Here is a 19,092-nt window from a genome sequence, read left to right as displayed (position 1 = left end):
TTCTCACAGAAGCTTTGTTACTTGTCAACATGTAGTTTGGCAAATTCCAGTCTGGCTATTTTGTGATTTTTTTTCAACAATGGTGTCCTCCTTGGTCGTCTCCTATGATGTCTACTTTGGCTCAAACAACGATGGATGGTGCGATCTGACACTGATGGTCCTTGACCTTTTGAAGTTCACTTTTAATCTCTTTAGACGTTTTTCTGGGTTATTTTGTTACCATTTGTATTATCCATGTCTTTGATTTGTAATCAATTTTCCTCCTGCAGCCACATCCAGGGAGGTCGGTTACAGTTCCATGGACCTTAAATGTCTGAATAATATGTGCAACTGTAGTCACAGGAACATCAAGCTGCTTGGAGATTGTCTTATAACCTTCACCTTTAACATGCTTGTCTATAATTTTCTTTCTAATCTCCTGAGACAACTCTTTCCTTCCCTTCTTCTGGTCCATGTTGAGTGTGGTACACACCATGTCACCAAACAGCACAGTTAGTATCAGGCCCACTGACTGATTAAAAGATTATAGACACCTGTGATGCTAATTAGTGGACACACTTTGATTTAACATGTCCCTTTTGTCACATTATTTTCAGGGGTGCCATCATTTCTGTCCAGGTCGATTTCATGGTGTTTTTTTTTTTTTTTTAAAATTCTGTGGAAGAAGAAAAGCAGCAATGTCTGACTTTCATTTGTTCATTTTCATAGATTTTTTATTTATTATTACTTTTGTCAGATTCAAGTTATTTCTGTGACCATGGTGGGTTTCTCTTTCATTAAACAAGGGGGACCAACAATTTTGGCCACATGTGTATTTGTCATTTTTCATTTTTTTTGTTGGACATTAAACACACCTGTTCTCTTAACTTCTAGAGTGATTTCCTAATAACTGAGTTTTTTTGTGAAAAAGTCCCTCTTTTGAAAAATACTGTTCTTCTAACCCTCTTAAGCTAGAGTCACACAACCAACCATATCCGAGAAAAATAGTGTGATTATGCTAAGCAGACACTGATCAGAGCGGGATCCATTTTTCTCAGACGTGGAAAATAAAAAATAAATGTTTCTCCATCTTCTCCATTCTGTCAGTCCGTGAAAATCATCATCTGACTGCAGCCCATAGACTTTAATGGCGGTGGGCCATCCAATTATGGGCAAATCATGCATGTTGTGATTTGTTTTCCTGAGATTACTCATTTGCACTGCATTGATCTGAGTGTGATCCAGTTTTTTGACTTGCACTGGAACTCTAGTGGTCTGCACGAGCCCTTACAGAGTCCCTTTATTTTGTGACCCTCCTGCAATTTTGCGCACTGGTTTATGTGATGTGTCTGTGAAGACTACTGATTAATGCGGACTCTGCAGAGACTGGTGAGAGAGGACTCACTCACTCCACAGTATACATCAGACGAGTGCTACACGATTTTTCTATATTTTTATTTGATAGCCAATATTACTCAATGGGATAGAGCCGTTGCCAGCACTTGTCAGTGGAAAAAAAAACACAGCATGCGGCAATTGGCCCCTGCAAATCGGACGAGACTCAACTCGGGGTCCTTCTCCGGTATCACACAATCAACAGAGCAAAAGATGATTAAACAATCCAAGGAATATTTATTCCAAGCAATCCAGAAGGTCCATAAAATAATCCACCACATAGAGTGTAAAGTAGTCCGCTAATTGGATAAATGTCCCGGGGATGAGTCATAGTCCTCCAGCAGTCCTTTCCCAAGGAAATCTGGGTTTCTAAATGGCTCTCTGAGGTGCTGCCTGTAGCCACAGCTTCTCCCACAGCGGATGAATCTTCCTGCTTGTCTCTTCTCTTTCTCAGCCAGACTGAATAATCACCCAGGTAAGCAGAGAGGTTGGGTGGATTCTAGGCCCTCTTCCCCCAGACTTAGGGGTGCTTCACACACAGCGATCTCGCTGATGAGATCGCTGCTGAGTCACGCTTTTTGTGACGCAGCAGTGACCTCATTAGCGATCTCGCTGTGTGTGACAATGAGCAGCGATCTGGCCCCTGCTGCGAGATCGCTGCTCGTTACACACAGCCCTGGTTCGTTTTCTTCAAAGCCGCTCTCCTGCTGTGACACACAGATCGCTGTGTGTGACAGCGAGAGAGCGACAAATGAAGCGAGCAGGGAGCAGGAGCCGGCGTCTGACAGCTGAGGTAAGCTGTATCCAAGATAAACATCGGGTAACCAAGGTGGTTACCCGATATTTACCTTAGTTACCAGCCTCTGCAGCTCTCACGCTGCCTGTGCTGCCGGCTCCGGCTCTCTGCACATGTAGCTGCTGTACACATCGGGTTAATTAACCCGATGTGTACAGCAGCTAGGAGAGCAAGGAGCCAGCGCTAAGCAGTGTGCGCGGCTCCCTGCTCTCTGCACATGTAGCTGCATTACACATCGGGTTAATTAACCCGATGTGTACTGTAGCTAGGAGAGCAAGGAGCCAGCGCTCAGTGTGCGCGGCTCCCTGCTCCCTGCTCACACTGGTAACTAATGTAAACATCGGGTAACCATACCCGATGTTTACCTTAGTTACCAGTCTCCGCAGCTTCCAGACGGCGGCTCCGTGCAAGCGCAGCGTTGCTTGCACGTCGCTGCTGGCTGGGGGCTGTTCACTGGTCGCTGGTGAGATCTGCCTGTTTGACAGCTCACCAGCGACCATGTAGCGATGCAGCAGCGATCCTGACCAGGTCAGATCGCTGGTCGGATCGCTGCTGCATCGCTAAGTGTGAAGGTACCCTTATGGACAAAAGCCCAGCAGGGGGTGATTAACCTGCAAACAGGACAATGTACACACAAGGCAAGCAAATGGTAACTGAGCTGAGCTAATTAACCTGCAGACAAAACAAGGAATACACAGAATGAATGGAGCAAGGCTCCTAAAATACAAACCTACACAAAATGATACCCAACCTACAATATCACACCATCACACTCAACCATTAGTGTAGAATCATCGGACTGCACTCAGATGACATCTCAGTGCAGTCTGATTTTGGTGCACTCAAAGAATTGAGAAATTCTGTTCTCCATCTTGTCTTCACAATGTGCTCTGATTCTCACATTCGAGAGAATTGGGTCATGTCATGGTGACACTCCGATCAGAGAAGCTAAGGCCATCTGACCGTAGACAGACACACAAGCGGACATATCATTGGATCAACCTGTGCAGCCACACAGGGGCCCATGAGGTCAGGGGGCCCATTTCAATCTCAAAAGCAGGTAGAATTGAGTATTATGATGAATTATTGGACTGCCAAGGGCCCATACACTGTTTTTTGCACAAGGGCACTTTTCTGCCTATGTCCACTAGTAGCCAGACAGATTAATCCTTCCACCCTGGGGCAGTTGCAGAGAGCAGGTGGAGCAAGTAAATGGGAAGAAGGAGCAACTGGTAGTTGTGGTATGTTGCCCTCGCTTATTGAGGCTAGATTGTCTTTGTGGGGCTTTGGCGGAGGAAGCCATGCCTGGAAGGAAAGAGAAGAGGAAGAGACCACCCAGAGAGTGAGGACCTTAGACCGATTACTGTGGGAAGTAAAGTGGTAGGGGGCTCTGTGCCATATCAACTGAGAAGCTCGTACATGGACGGTGAAGAGTTTATCACCAAGATTGTGAAGCTTCTTCCATTTGTGTGTTAGTAAAGCTGCTGAAGACACGTGTGCTAGAAGCGCGGGCAGCAGAAATGTCTCCCATGGAGAGACTGACTGAGAATTGGATGAATGCAGAGACGTCCTTATCATCTGACCTGTCCTTAACAGGAAAATCGAAGAGGCCTAAATGCGTCGTGTTACAGCTGGTGTTGAGTAATTGACTATTCATACTCGTTATGCTCTTAGCGAGAACTGTCCGCTCCTCGCTAACAGCACAGCAAGTACGAATAGTCAACTACTCGCTCAACACTAGTTACAGCATAGTGCCCGACCAACAAGTATTGCTCTAAACTTTTAAATAGCCGGGAGGGGAGTATTTGACCCCAAGAAACTTTGTTTTCATCATATTTTGGTAAGTATAGAAGGCAGGTAACTGTCCGTTTCGGTCATGATTAATGAAACTAAAAATTACCCGAGAACAATTTCCGAAACTTTTGTCACTGATATTCGCAAGATCTCATAAGATTAATTAGTTTCCTGAAAAGATGACTCAATGACGACACTGAACCTTCTTGTTCTTGAAGCAGCCAAAGTCCTGTCCCAGGTCAATGTCATTGGTGTGTGAGATCTACTGACCGAAAAAACAAAAATGTGATGATTGCAAGAAATGTATGTGCAGTGAGCATCCTAAGATTTGTGATTATTGTGGACGATAATAAAAACATTTTGTTCATTACTAAAAATGTTATATTATCTTTTAGTTAAGATGTTGTACCCTAAAGGGATATTCCCATCTCCAAGATCCGAGCCCAATATGTAGTAGGTATAATAATAATAATATTAACCTCCAATTAGAAATATAGTATAGTTCTCCAGATATAGCCATGTCTCTTACCTCATGTACAGGGCATTGTGGGACCTTAGGTATTCATGGTTACAGCCAAGCAAATAGTCACAGTTAGTTGCTTGTGGTCATAACTATTCATACCTAAGGTCTTGCAATGCTCTGCAGATGAGGTAAGAAACATAGCTAAACAGGGCATTGCAGGACTTTAGGTATCCATGGTAACGATCAGGCACATAGTCAGTTAGTTAGTGGCTTGTGGTCAAAACCATGGATACCTAAGGTCCTGCGATGCCCTGCACATGAGGTAAGCGACATAGTGAATTAGAAGAACTTTACTACTTTTCCAAATGGAAGTATTTGCTAATATTATTATTATTACACCTACTTCATATTGGAATAGGATCTTGGAGATGGGAATAACCCTTTTAGTCCCTAAATAAGGCAAAAATTCTTCTTTGATATACAGTGTGTTCACCCATATCCTGTCCACCGCCATTAACTTGAGAACGGCGGCAGCTATAGCAATAGAAGTGGTGTCTAGGTATAGTAAAGTAGCCATGTGCTACCCAATGAAACCACCTATAGCGCCATCTGGTGGAAAACAACGGAGTTAGCATTTTTTATCACGAAAACGGAACGAGATAGAGAAAAAAAGTGAATTAAAAAATTGTTGGGCATCATCAATTCAATATGAATCAACACCTTGCATACAGAAATGCTATGATATGAAACCCATGGCCCCCTCCCCCCAAACATTGAATGCTGGTCATGCATATGGCGCTCATTTATCTTTGATGCTCAAAGTGGCCCCCGTCAGCTGCAATGCACATCTGGACTCTGCACAGCATACTGTATCTTGCTGCACGTTGTGTAATATTGTAGGTGACACGTTTGCACAAGCATCTGTGATACGTTGTCGTAGGTCCTGCAATGTTGGTGGAGGGGTCGCATACACCTGCTGTTTGATGTGACCTCACAGAAAGAAGTCCAATGGGGTCAGGTCAGGTGAGCGTAGAGGCCACTCCACACAGCCACCATACCAAATGACTTGTAGGAAGGTCTCCATGAGGTATCACTTCACGTCCGCAGCCTTGTGAGTTTTACACGTTCTAATCATAGCATTTCTGTATGCAAGGTGTTGATTTGTATTGAATTGATGATGCCCTACAACTTTGTAATTCACTTTTTCTCCTCTATCACGTTCCGTTTTTGACATAAAAATGCTAACTCTGTTGTCTTCCACCAGGTGGCGCTATAGTTGGTTTCATTGCGTAGCGCATGGCTACTTTACTATACCTAGACACCACTGCTATGCCTATAACTGCCGCCGTTCTCAAGTTAATGGCGGTGGACAGGATATGGGTGGACACACTGTATGCTGTTTAGTTTTCATTATTAAAACTGGGGTGCCATGGCTAATGGTGTATGTATTTTGATTCCCTTAACTGTAGTTTAATGGGGGCACTGAGACAGGAGCACCCCCTATTGGACGAGTGTCGTTTATGGCAATGCTATGATAAGCATTTAGGTAATTGAAGAGTTAACCCCACAATATTAATCAAAACTTGGTGGCTTAATAATTTGATAAATACAATCAGTTTGCAAAAGTTCCCAAAGTGCTCACACCCCTAAAAAAATCCGCATGTCAGAGGCTTTTCTTCATTTGGTTGCCCATGGATACGTCTTGTATTTCTTTCAGACAGGTCGCACATGCTCAGTAGATACCAGCAGGTATCGTACTCTTACACTTTGTCAAAGGAGGAGCAGCGAGCCTCCTCTCCGACTGCGCCGCTTATCCCTGTGACAGACAAACACGGCGGGAGCAGTCACTAAACCACCCATGGCTTCCATCACTCAAAGTGTGAATATTTCTATCTATCCTGCCCTAATGGACGCCCGTTATAAATACAGTGTAACTAGAACTAGGCCTGTATCTGTCCTTTCTGACCACAGCAACCAATCAGAGCTCAGCTTACATTTTATTAAACAGCTCTGGTAAAATGAAAGCTGCAATATGATTGGTTGCTAGCTGCTGGAAACAAGGACAGGTTTTGGAGGATGAAGGTTTACAAACCTTTGCACAGGGCGGTGGGGACAGACGAGACTTATATTTATAGATATAATATTAGATGTAATTAACAGATCACAGATTTAATGTTCTCTAACAGAGACTGGAGAAGCAGCAGGTGCTTGTGGGAAATGTAGTTTTCAGTGGTCACATGGGCAGCACTGAGAGACCGCCCACTTCACACCGAGCAGAGACATAAAAATGGAGAAGCTGGAGTAAGAAAAAAAGATGTAAAATTTTAGGCAGTAAAAATCTGAAGCCATATTTATGTTCATATAGAACGGTTATTAGACTCCAGGCAATTTTATAATAAAAAAAAAAATATTCTGGGACACCCCCTTTAAGTGCACTGTGAAGGGTGTTTCTCATTGTACACGTCTAATTGATGTCAGTGATATGTGCTACTGTATACGGGGCAACAAATCACCAACAGGGAGCCAACCAGCGGGCTAGCTTAGATTTTGAATTTGTATGGCTACTCATGTAAGGTAGACCATCAGTATCTGTTGGCCAACTGCAATACCTCTCGAAACATACACACCCTTAGTTCAGCTGTTATTGTCATCTGGAGGTTGAATCCTCTAAACCCAAGATCCATATTGCCACACTGGCCACAGGCATGTCACACGGAGATTTTAACAAACTTTGCCGACTGTCATGGCGGCTGTTCAGACTACAGATTTTGACACTCCGCCCTATAACTTCTCTGGTGATCTCTGTGATCAACGCAGGCAGACTCGAGAGTCATCCTACAAAGTGGTTATTCATAGGCAGGATAGCAAGAGTTAATCTCTGCTAGTCTGCTTGATAGTCTCCTTTGATCACATGTTGTGGGGAAGCCAACCACATCTGCTTCCCTTCTATATATGCTGGCTAAATCCTTCCACCAATGCCAGCTTTAGTTTATCTTAGCTGGTCAGGTGAGGTGTTGTGATCCAGAATGGTGATTGTGATACTTGTTGTTGAGTGCAGTTGTAGAGGTAACCTTGTTGCCTTTCTATTTTTACCTTCCTGCTCTTGCTTTTCTCCTGAGTCTCTCATTGTCCTGTGTGTGCATTGGGTCAGAGTTTTGGTTTTCCATTCTCTGTCTTTATCTGTTTTTCATCACACTCATGCCCCATCCTTCCCTGGTGGGCGGGAATCAGAGTAGTACTATTCAGGAGAATAGCCAGGAATGGGACTGAGGCATCTCAACCATCAGGAGTAACCTAGGTTTCCCCAGCATGAGGGACAGCATAGGAGCCCTTGTCCCTTGCTATCCTAACAGTCAGCTCGTGACAGGGCATTGATGCAGGAAACAGGTGAGGTATGTAGGGCACAGATCGTAGTGACACTGAATGACAGACAGAAAGCTGAGGTATTGGAAACCACATTCAGACAGGAGACGTCATGGAGACCACAGACAGGTATCTGAGCTACTGGAAACTACAGGCAGGCAAGAGACATCCTGGAGACCTGCAGATAGGCAGCTGAGATACTGGAAATTATAGGCAGGTAGGAGACATCCTGGACACCTGCAGACAGGCAGCTGAGATATTGGAAACTGTAGGCAGGCAAGAAACATCCTGGAGACCTGCAGAAAGGTAGTAAGATACTGGAAACTATAGGCAGTCAGGAGACATCCTGGAGACAGGTAGTAAGATACTGGAAACTGCAGGTCTCCAGGATGTCTCCTGCCTGCTTACAGACAGGTAGCTGAGATACTGGAAACCGCAGGCAGGAGACATCCTGGAGACCTGCAGACAGGTAGCTGAGATACTGGAAACCGCAGGCAGGAGACATCCTGGAGACCTGCAGACAGGTAGCTGAGATACTGGAAACCGCAGGCTGGAGACCTGCAGACAGGTAGCTGAGATACTGGAAACCGCAGGCAGGAGACATCCTGGAGACCTGCAGACAGGTAGCTGAGATACTGGAAACCACAGGCAGGTAGGAGACATCCTGGAGACCTGCAGACAGGTAGCTCAGATACTGGAAACCACAGGCAGGTAGGAGACATCCTGGAGACCTGCAGACAGGTAGCTCAGATACTGGAAACCACAGGCAGGCAGGAGACATCCTAGAGACCTGCAAACAGGTAGCTGAGATACTGGAAACCACAGGCAGGCAAGAAACTTCGTAGAGAAAGTTACTGAGAGGATTAAGGTGCACAAAGAAACTAAGAGTCTTAGGAACACTGAAGTCTTAATTCCAAAAACCTGTAAAAGTATTGTATATATACCTTTAGCAATTACAAAGAAATAAAATGTACACAGTTAATAAATAATAAAAATCTAGAATAAAAAAATAGAAAAATGATGATCGTGTCTATTTTTCTTCAGTTTCCCTTTAAAGTTACAATATGAACAAAGGCTTTTTCACAACTTTTAGGCAACACACGCGGAGGCTAAATGGTCACTTTGTGTTAGAAATTATTTTCCCCAAAAAAATGCACAGAGAAAAAAAAACGCCATAGAGCAAAGTTACAAGTTTATTGTTCTTTAATAAATACAATAATCCCATTCATGTATACAATGAGCTCCTTCAACTAGTTCTAGAGAAATCACAGTTTTCTGCCCCAAAACACTTAGAAAATGAAAATATAGAGAACACTGGATAATAAGTAACATAAAGAAATGGCTAAAATCAACAAATGCAGAAATTAGTATTTTTTTTGTGGTCATGATGCAATAAAACAAATTTACCAAAATGAAAAAAATAACATTATTCAAATCTTCAAGTTATGAATTGAAGGGTTAATTCATTTTTTTTTTTTAATATTTTTTAAATTTATTTTTGGAATATTTGACTGTTAATTAGCAGCAATTACCTCTAAATGGTTTATTAAACATTATTAATTTTATGGTTATAATCATTATTATATTTTTGGGTTTTTTTTTGTACTTTTGTTTATGATGATGAAAAAAATACTGTCTTGAAATTAACTTTAAGGTGGATTTAAAAAAAATAGAATTAATAAGATTTAGTTACTAAAATAGATTTGATAATATTTGAAATATTGTTCTTTTACATAAAAAAACCCTTATAGTACAAACTATTTCCTAGTATTTCAAAACTATTAAAATAGATTTAAATGCACAACACATTTATAAATATTTTCAATTAATTATTTACATTTTTTTTTAGCGCTAAATAGCCCAAAATTGCTGCAAACGCCATTAAATTGAGTGGTATTAAAATAAAAAAAAAAAATTACCATACCAGTATTATCTGAGCTATTGAAGCATAATCAGATACAAAGAGATTTAGAGTGACGTTTTTGGAAGTTTCCATTATATTTTGTGTTGAGCTAAGTGTGTAAGAAAGGTTTTAATCTTTGGTCCTCGACTATTTCTGTTTTCCAGAATATATGTCAGCTGTCTACCCTCCCCCCCATGGATGTCATGATAATCCTCGACACAGCGGAGATTTGCTTTAATCTGTACAATTGGCAGCAAGGTTTACACTGGTCACTGAGATCGATGATTTAGCAGGAAACTTCCATAGATTTGACGTTGTTGTGGTCGGGGTTGCTGGTGTTGTTCACATCCATTCTGGTGTCTGTGTGGGAGCGGCCGCGGTTCCCCTCTCCAGTCTGAGATCTGCTTCTGTTACCATCTCCGGTGTGGGAACGGCTCCTTGACCCTTCGTTAGTGTGAGACCGGCTTCTGTTACCATCCATGGAGGACACGCTGGCTCCAGAGTTCGTCCTGGATCTCATCAGTCTGGTCATGCTAGCTGCTGGCACTAAAGACAGGAGAGATTAGAATAAATGGATCTATAGTTATATTATAGTAATATACTTGTACACAGGGGACAGTATTATAGTAGTTATATTCTTGTACATAGGGGCAGTATTATAGTAGTTATATTCTTGTACATAGGAGCAGTATTATAGTAATTATATTCTTGTACATAGGGGCAGTATTATAGTAGTTATATTCTTGTACATAGGGGCAGTATTATAGTAGTTATATTCTTGCACATAGGAGCAGTATTATAGTAGTTATATTCTTGTACATAGGAGCAGTATTATAGTAATTATATTCTTGTACATAGGGGCAGTATTATAGTAGTTATATTCTTGTACATAGGGGCAGTATAATAGTAGTCAAATTCTTGTACATAGGAGCAGTATTATAGTAATTATATTCTTGTACATAGGGGCAGTATTATAGTAGTAATATTCTTGTACATAGGGGCAGTATTATAGTAGTTATATTCTTGTACATAGGGGCAGTATTATAGTAGTTATATTCTTGTACATAGGGGCAGTATGATAGTAGTTATATTCTTGTACATGGGGGCAGTATTATAGTAGTTATATTCCTGTACATAGGGGGCAGTATTATAGTAGTTATATTCTTGTACATAGGTGCAGTATTATAGTAGTTAGATCCTTGTACATAGGAGCAGTATTATAGTAGTTATATTCTTGTACATAGGGGCAGTATTATAGTAGTTATATTCTTGTACATAGGGGCAGTATTATAGTAGTTATATTCTAGATAATTATTATAGAATTTATATTTTTGTTTTACTGAAAGGGACAATCCAGGTTCAGACAAGATAAGATGCGGTCAGGATTACACTTACTATATCCCATGCCTTGGACAAAGTATTTGAAGGCTTCAGCAAGCTTTGCAGGCTAAAATAAAATAAAATAAAAAGTAATGCATTAATGAAAAATCATATCCACTTGTATTTTGCCACTTTAGGTGACACAGATAAATAAAAAAAATAATCTAAAAATTGTTATAAATAATATATATATATATATATTATATATATATATATATATACACACATACACACACACAACCATAAAATTACCTGTACAACTTGTGGAAATCCTCCGCAGTCTGACATCTGTCAAAAAATAACAAATATATATTTTTTTTTTACAGAAATATTTATTTTAAGATCATGGGTCATACAATGCCGTGCCTAACTGATTTTCTTAAGGGAGTTTTTGGGGGGAAATACAGATTGATAGTTATAGTTGTGCTCGGCGGGGGCCTGACCTGATCCGAAATATAGACCATCAATGCATCCTCTTTATTGCACTCAATCGGAATAAGGATCTCTGAGTTAAATGCTGAAGGCGCGTAACTTCTGCTGCTGCACCTCGGCCCCGTCATGCTTTTTATTGCTGGAGGCCACTTGTCCGGAATGAGGGTTAGAACAGGATACTTGATCCTACCTTTAGTAGTGTAGTCTTGGTTGGATCCAGTTTTGAGTTGCATTCCACCTAAAAAGTGAGAAAAAAAAAATAATGTATTAAACTGTTTGTTTTTTTATGTTTTGACAGTTATATTGTCCATGGAGTGGTTCTTGCTCACGTCTGTGTAATTTTCTTCCAAAATAATAGCCGTTATTGATGAGTGGGCACTACCATGCTCGGGTGCTCAGTACAAGTAACTAGTGATGAGCGGGCACTACCATGCTCAGGTGCTCAGTACTGGTAACTAGTGATGAGTGGGCACTACCATGCTCAGGTGCTCAGTACAAGTAACTAGTGATGAGCGGGCACTACCATGCTCAGGTGCTCAGTACTGGTAACTAGTGATGAGCGGGCACTACCATGCTCGGGTGCTCAGTACAAGTAACTAGTGATGAGCGGGCACTACCATGCTCAGGTGCTCAGTACTGGTAACTAGTGATGAGCGGGCACTACCATGCTCAGGTGCTCAGTACAAGTAACTAGTAATGAGTGGGCACTACCATGCTCGGGTGCTCAGTGCTCGTAACTAGTGATGAGCGGGCACTACCATGCTCAGGTGCTCAGTACAAGTAACTAGTGAAGAGCGGGCACTACTATGCTCAGGTGCTCAGTACTCGTAACTAGTGATGAGCGGGCACTACCATGTTCGGGTGCTCAGTACTCGTAACTAGTGATGAGCGGGCACTACCATGCTCAGGTGCTCAGTACTCGTAACTAGTGATGAGCGGGCACTACCATGCTCGGGTGCTCAGTACTGGTAACTAGTGATGAGTTAGCACTACCATGCTCGGGTGCTCCGTACTCATAACTAGTGATGAGCGGGCACTACCATGCTCAGGTGCTCAGTACTCGTAACTAGTGATGAGCGGGCACTACCATGCTCGGGTGCTCCGTACTCGTAACTAGTGATGAGCTGGCACTACCATGCTCAGGTGCTCAGTACTCGTAACTAGTGATGAGCGGGCACTACCATGCTCAGGTGCTCAGTACTGGTAACTAGTGATGAGTTAGCACTACCATGCTCGGGTGCTCCGTACTCATAACTAGTGATGAGCGAGCACTACCATGCTCAGGTGCTCAGTACTCGTAACTAGTGATGAGCGGGCACTACCATGCTCAGGTGCTCAGTACTGGTAACTAGTGATGAGCGGGCACTACCATGCTCAGGTGCTCAGTACTGGTAACTAGTGATGAGTTAGCACTACCATGCTCGGGTGCTCCGTACTCATAACTAGTGATGAGCGGGCACTACCATGCTCAGGTGCTCAGTACTCGTAACTAGAGATGAGCGGGCACTACCATGTTCGGGTGCTCAGTACTCATAACTAGTGATGAGCGGGCACTACCATGTTCGGGTGCTCAGTACTCGTAACTAGTGGTGAGCGGGCACTACCATGCTCGGGTTCTCGGTACTCGTAACTAGTGATGAGTGAGCACTACCATGCTCGGGTACTCGAAACTAGTGATGAACGGGCGCTACCATGCTCAGGTGCTCAGTACTCGTAACTAGTGATGAGCGGGCACTACCATGCTCAGGTGCTCAGTACTCGCAACTAGTGATGAGCGGACACTACCATGCTCAGGTGCTCAGTACTCGTAACTAGTGATGAGCGGGCACTACCATGCTCAGGTGCTCGGTACTCGTAACTAGTGATGAGCGGGCACTACCATGCTCGGGTTCTCGGTACTCGTAACTAGTGATGAGTGAGCACTACCATGCTCGGGTACTCGAAACTAGTGATGAGCGGGCGCTACCATGCTCAGGTGCTCAGTACTCGTAACTAGTGATGAGCGGGCACTACCATGCTCAGGTGCTCAGTACTCGTAACTAGTGATGAGCGGGCACTACCATGCTCGGGTTCTCGGTACTCGTAACTAGTGATGAGCGGGCACTACCATGCTCGGGTTCTCGGTACTCGTAACTAGTGATGAGCGGGCACTACCATGCTCGGGTCTCGGTACTCGTAACTAGTGATGAGCGGGCACTACCATGCTCGGGTGCTCTGTAATCGTAACAAGCAGTTGAACACAACTTGAATACCGAATATAATGGAGATCAATGGGAAATTTGAGTATTCCGATAAATCTTTGGAAAAATGCATGAGTTCCATAATACTCAGATACTCGAGTCTCGTCCATCCAAGTATCCAACTAGTCGTTACGAGTACTGAGCACCCGAGCATGGTAGTGCCCACTCATCACGTTACGAGTACTGAGCACCCGAGCATGGTAGTGCCCACTCATCACGTTACGAGTACTGAGCACCCGAGCATGGTAGTGCTCGCTCATCACGTTACGAGTACCGAGCACCTGAGCATGGTAATGCCCACTCATCACGTTACGAGTACTGAGCACCCGAGCATGGTAGTGCCCGCTCATCACGTTACGAGTACCGAGCACCTGAGCATGGTAGTGCCCACTCATCACTAGTTACGAGTACAGAGCACCCGAGCATGATAGTGCCCACTCATCACTAGTTACGAGTACAGAGCACCCGAGCATGGTAGTGCCCGCTCATCACTAGTTACCAGTACTGAGCACCCGAGCATGGTAGTGCCCGCTCATCACTAGTTACGAGTACAGAGCACCCGAGCATGGTAGTACCTGCTCATCACTAGTTACGAGTACTGAGCACCTGAGCATGGTAGTGCTCGCTCATCACTAGTTACTAGCACTGAGCACCCGAGCATGGTAGTGCCCGCTCATCACTAGTTACGAGTACAGAGCACCCGAGCATGGTAGTGCCCGCTCATCACTAGTTACCAGTACTGAGCACCCGAGCATGGTAGTGCCCGCTCATCACTAGTTACGAGTACAGAGCACCCGAGCATGGTAGTACCTGCTCATCACTAGTTTCGAGTACTGAGCACCCGAGCATGGTAGTGTCCGCTCATCACTAGTTACGAGTACTGAGCACCCGAGCATGGTAGTGCCCGCTCATCACTAGTTACGAGTACAGAGCACCCGAGCATGGTAGTGCCCACTCATCACTAGTTACGAGCACTGAGCACCTGAGCATGGTAGTGCCCGCTCATCACTAGTTACCAGTACTGAGCACCTGAGCATGGTAGTGCCCGCTCATCACTAGTTACGAGCACTGAGCACCTGAGCATGGTAGTGCCCGCTCATCACTAGTTACCAGTACTGAGCACCTGAGCATGGTAGTGCCCGCTCATCACTAGATACGAGTATAGAGCACCTGAGCATGGTAGTGCCCGCTCATCACTAGTTATGAGTACTGAGCACCCGAGCATGGTAGTGCCCGCTCATCACTAGTTACCAGTACTGAGCACCCGAGCATGGTAGTGCCCGCTCATCACTAGTTACGAGTACAGAGCACCCGAGCATGGTAGTGCCCGCTCATCACTAGTTACCAGTACAGAGCACCCGAGCATGGTAGTGCCCGCTCATCACTAGTTACTAGTACCGAGCACCCGAGCATGGTAGTGCCCGCTCATCACTAGTTACCAGTACTGAGCACCCGAGCATGGTAGTGCCCGCTCATCACTAGTTACCAGTACTGAGCACCTGAGCATGGTAGTGCCCGCTCATCACTAGTTACTAGTACCGAGCACCCGAGCATGGTAGTGCCCGCTCATCACTAGTTACCAGTACTGAGCACCTGAGCATGGTAGTGCCCGCTCATCACTAGTTACCAGTACTGAGCATGGTAGTCAACTGGTGACATAAAACTTATGTCTTGGCAAATCGATCGGCATGTGTGTGGAAAATAGTTTCCGAATGTAGCAATTTGGCCACCTTCTATCATAATTTTATGACTTTTTGAACCTTTGGACAACTTTAAAGAGGATCTATCATGAAAGCAAAAGTGGCAGGTTTTAACTCTTATTTTACTGCTGCTGCTACTGTAAGTATTCTTTTTATTTCCTTTTTTAAATCCGCCACATCATTGCAGAGATATGGGCTTTTTTTTTTTTTTTTTATAACTAGTGCTAATTTTTATGGTCTTTCCTTGGGGGCGGTGCTTACAGGTTAATTATGCAGGGCAGTCTAAAGACCCTTCCCCTGTGAGATTGGAATAGGGAAGCAGAAAGCCATAAATCGGTAGTCTGATTCCTGGTATTAAGGTATGAGCCTTACAACTTACCACAGCATCCACGGCAGGAGAACTATCCCCAACGACCAGTAGAGCAGGACACCTGGAACATAGGGAAAGAAAGACTTAGATTAAGCAGCCCCCAATTTATCTGTAGAGCTATATATCAAAATTGAACCCTTCTAGTCCTGTAGGACCCCCAAGACCAAGGATTCTAATACTGGTTTTATGACCTACTGAGTGAAATTTAGGCCAAGTTAACTTCAGAAGTCCTCGTTATTGGTCCCCAGCTGTTTTATATTGGGTAAACCATAGTGGAACATTTGGATTTCAACTTATTTAATCCTATTTTGCCCCTGGATATCAAATGGGTCTGGAAGCTTCATCTCCGTCTCCTTTCTACATAGATTTGATATACATTGGGGCAGCGTTAAACATATATATCCTCCTAAACAATCGGTAACAATTTTTGACTCCTCAGTTCCTCAGGGGCGGAGCTTACTGTGACATCTTTATGCCAGTTTTAGGCTGCAGCAATAAATTGATACAGATTGAAAAAATTCCTAAAATCATATTTCTTCAAATCAGATCCCTTACACCCTAGATTTATATCTTGGAGGTATAAAATTTCACATTATTTTATATAAAAGCTGCATTTCAATTATCTGTCGACTCGGCCTTTAATTTACAAAGTTTGCAATGTCTGATTGGTACCTATTAGATACAACTGCGGCCCTCACCTTCATACTAACAAGGCCCCATAGTGGATGACAGTAGTGTGGTAGTGAGAACAAATATATACAGTACACCCTACTGAGAACTATTAAAAAGCTCTGAGACTATTGACTTCTGTTCTAGGGGAAAAATCCCCCCCCCAAAAAAAAACAAACACACACACACACACACACACCACACTCACACACACACCACACACACACAGATACCTACACACACACACACACACACACACACCACACTCACACACACAGATACCTACACACACACACACACACACACACACACACACACAGATACCTACACACACAATCTGCTGGTTCGGTTCCAGTTGAATGTAATCAATAACTCACTTTAATGTCACTGTGTTTGATCCAGGCACTGGACGTTCAATCTCTAGATCTCTTCGACTGTGGAAAACAAGAAAAAAAAAAAAGACCTCAATGGAATTTTCTTTTAAAGAGACAAAATATATATTTGCAGTCATATATTTTTGTAACAAAGGTGGTATTATAAAAACTGTCTTCTTGTACATAGAAGCAGTATTATATAATGGTTATATGCTCGTATAAAGGAACAGCTATAGTAGTTATATTCTTGTACATAGGAGCAGTATTATAGTAGTTATATTCTTGTATATAGGGCCAGTATTATAGTAGTTATATTCTTGTATATAGGGCCAGTATTATAGTAGTTATATTCTTGTACATAGGAGCAGTATTATAGTAGTTATATTCTTGTACATAGGGGGCAGTATTATAGTAGTTATATTCTTGTACATAGGGGGCAGTATTATAGTAGTTATATTCTTGTATATAGGGCCAGTATTATAGTAGTTATATTCTTGTACATAGGAGCAGTATTATAGTAGTTATATTCTTGTATATAGGGCCAGTATTATAGTAGTTATATTCTTGTATATAGGGCCAGTATTATAGTAGTTAAATTCTTGTACATAGGAGCAGTATTATAGTAGTTATATTCTTGTACATAGGGGGCAGTATTATAGTAGTTATATTCTTGTACATAGGGGGCAGTATTATAGTAGTTATATTCTTGTATATAGGGCCAGTATTATAGTAGTTATATTCTTGTACATAGGAGCAGTATTATAGTAGTTATATTCTTGTATATAGGGCCAGTATTATAGTAGTTATATTCTTGTATATAGGGCCAGTATTATAGTAGTTAAATTCTTGTACATAGGAGCAGTATTATAGTAGTTATATTCTTGTACATAGGGGGCAGTATTATAGTAGTTATATTCTTGTACATAGGGGGCAGTATTATAGTAGTTATATTCTTGTACATAGGGGCAGTATTATAGTAGTTATATTCTTGTATATAGGGCCAGTATTATAGTAGTTATATTCTTGTACATAGGGGCAGTATTATAGTAGTTATATTCTTGTACATAGGAGGCAGTATTCTAGTAGTTATATTCTTGTACATAGGGGCAGTATTATAGTAGTTATATTTTTGTACATAGGAGGCAGTATTCTAGTAGTTATATTCTTGTACATAGGGGCAGTATTATAGTAGTTATATTCTTGTACATAGGGGCAGTATTATAGTAGTTATATTCCTGTACATAGGGGCAGTATTATAGTAGTTATATTCTTGTACATAGGGGGCAGTATTATAGTAGTTATATTCTTGTACATAGAGGCAGTATTATAGTAGTTATATTCTTGTACATAGAGGCAGTATTATAGTAGTTATATTCTTGTACATAGGGGCAGTATTATAGTAGTTATATTTTTGTACATAGGAGGCAGTATTCTAGTAGTTATATTCTTGTACATAGGGGCAGTATTATAGTAGTTATATTCTTGTACATAGGAGGCAGTATTATAGTAGTTATATTCTTGTACATAGGAGGCAGTATTATAGTAGTTATATTCTTGTACATAGGGGTAGTATTATAGTAGTTATATTCCTGTACATAGGGGCAGTATTATAGTAGTTATATTCTTGTACATAGGGGGCAGTATTATAGTAGTTATATTCTTGTACATAGAGGCAGTATTATAGTAGTTATATTCTTGTACATAGAGGCAGTATTATAGTAGTTTTATTCTTGTACATAGGGGCAGTATTATAGTAGTTATATTCTTGTACATAGGGGCAGTATTATAGTAGTAATATTCTTGTACATAGGGGTAGTATTATAGTAGTTATATTCCTGTACATAGGGGCAGTATTATAGTAGTTATATTCCTGTACATAGGAGCAGTATTATAGTAGTTATATTCCTGTACATAGGGGGCAGTATTATAGTAGTTATATTCTTGTACATAGGAGCAGTATTATAGTAGTTATATTCCTGTACATAGGGGGCAGTATTATAGTAGCTATATTCTTGTACATAGGAGCAGTATTATAGTAGTTATATTCCTGTACATAGGGGGCAGTATTATAGTAGTTATATTCTTGTACATAGGGGCAGTATTATAGTAGTTATATTCTTGTACATAGGAGCAGTATTATAGTAGTTATATTCTTGTACATAGGGGCAGTATTATAGTAGTTATATTCTTGTACATAGGGGTAGTATTATAGTAGTTATATTCCTGTACATAGG

General features: G+C 42.1%; 1 protein-coding gene across 1 annotated transcript in view; it reads right to left on the bottom strand.

Annotated features, from left to right (window-relative positions):
* Positions 1-8,975: 8,975 nt before the first annotated feature.
* NDRG1 (N-myc downstream regulated 1) overlaps positions 8,976-19,092 on the bottom strand; it is a 55,375-nt gene continuing 45,258 nt past the window's right edge. Inside the window, exons 11-16 of the mRNA XM_075352846.1 lie at positions 16,862-16,918; positions 15,825-15,876; positions 11,696-11,743; positions 11,326-11,361; positions 11,089-11,140; positions 8,976-10,239 (exon numbers count right to left, since the gene is read on the bottom strand). Coding sequence (XP_075208961.1) covers positions 9,980-10,239; positions 11,089-11,140; positions 11,326-11,361; positions 11,696-11,743; positions 15,825-15,876; positions 16,862-16,918 — 505 coding nt within the window. The 3' untranslated portion in view covers positions 8,976-9,979. The remainder of the gene's footprint in view (positions 10,240-11,088; positions 11,141-11,325; positions 11,362-11,695; positions 11,744-15,824; positions 15,877-16,861; positions 16,919-19,092) is intronic.

This window comes from Anomaloglossus baeobatrachus, chromosome 6, assembly GCF_048569485.1.
Source record: "Anomaloglossus baeobatrachus isolate aAnoBae1 chromosome 6, aAnoBae1.hap1, whole genome shotgun sequence".
Taxonomy (NCBI): Eukaryota; Metazoa; Chordata; class Amphibia; order Anura; family Aromobatidae; genus Anomaloglossus; species Anomaloglossus baeobatrachus.
This window is presented reverse-complemented; position numbering and strand designations above follow the sequence as displayed.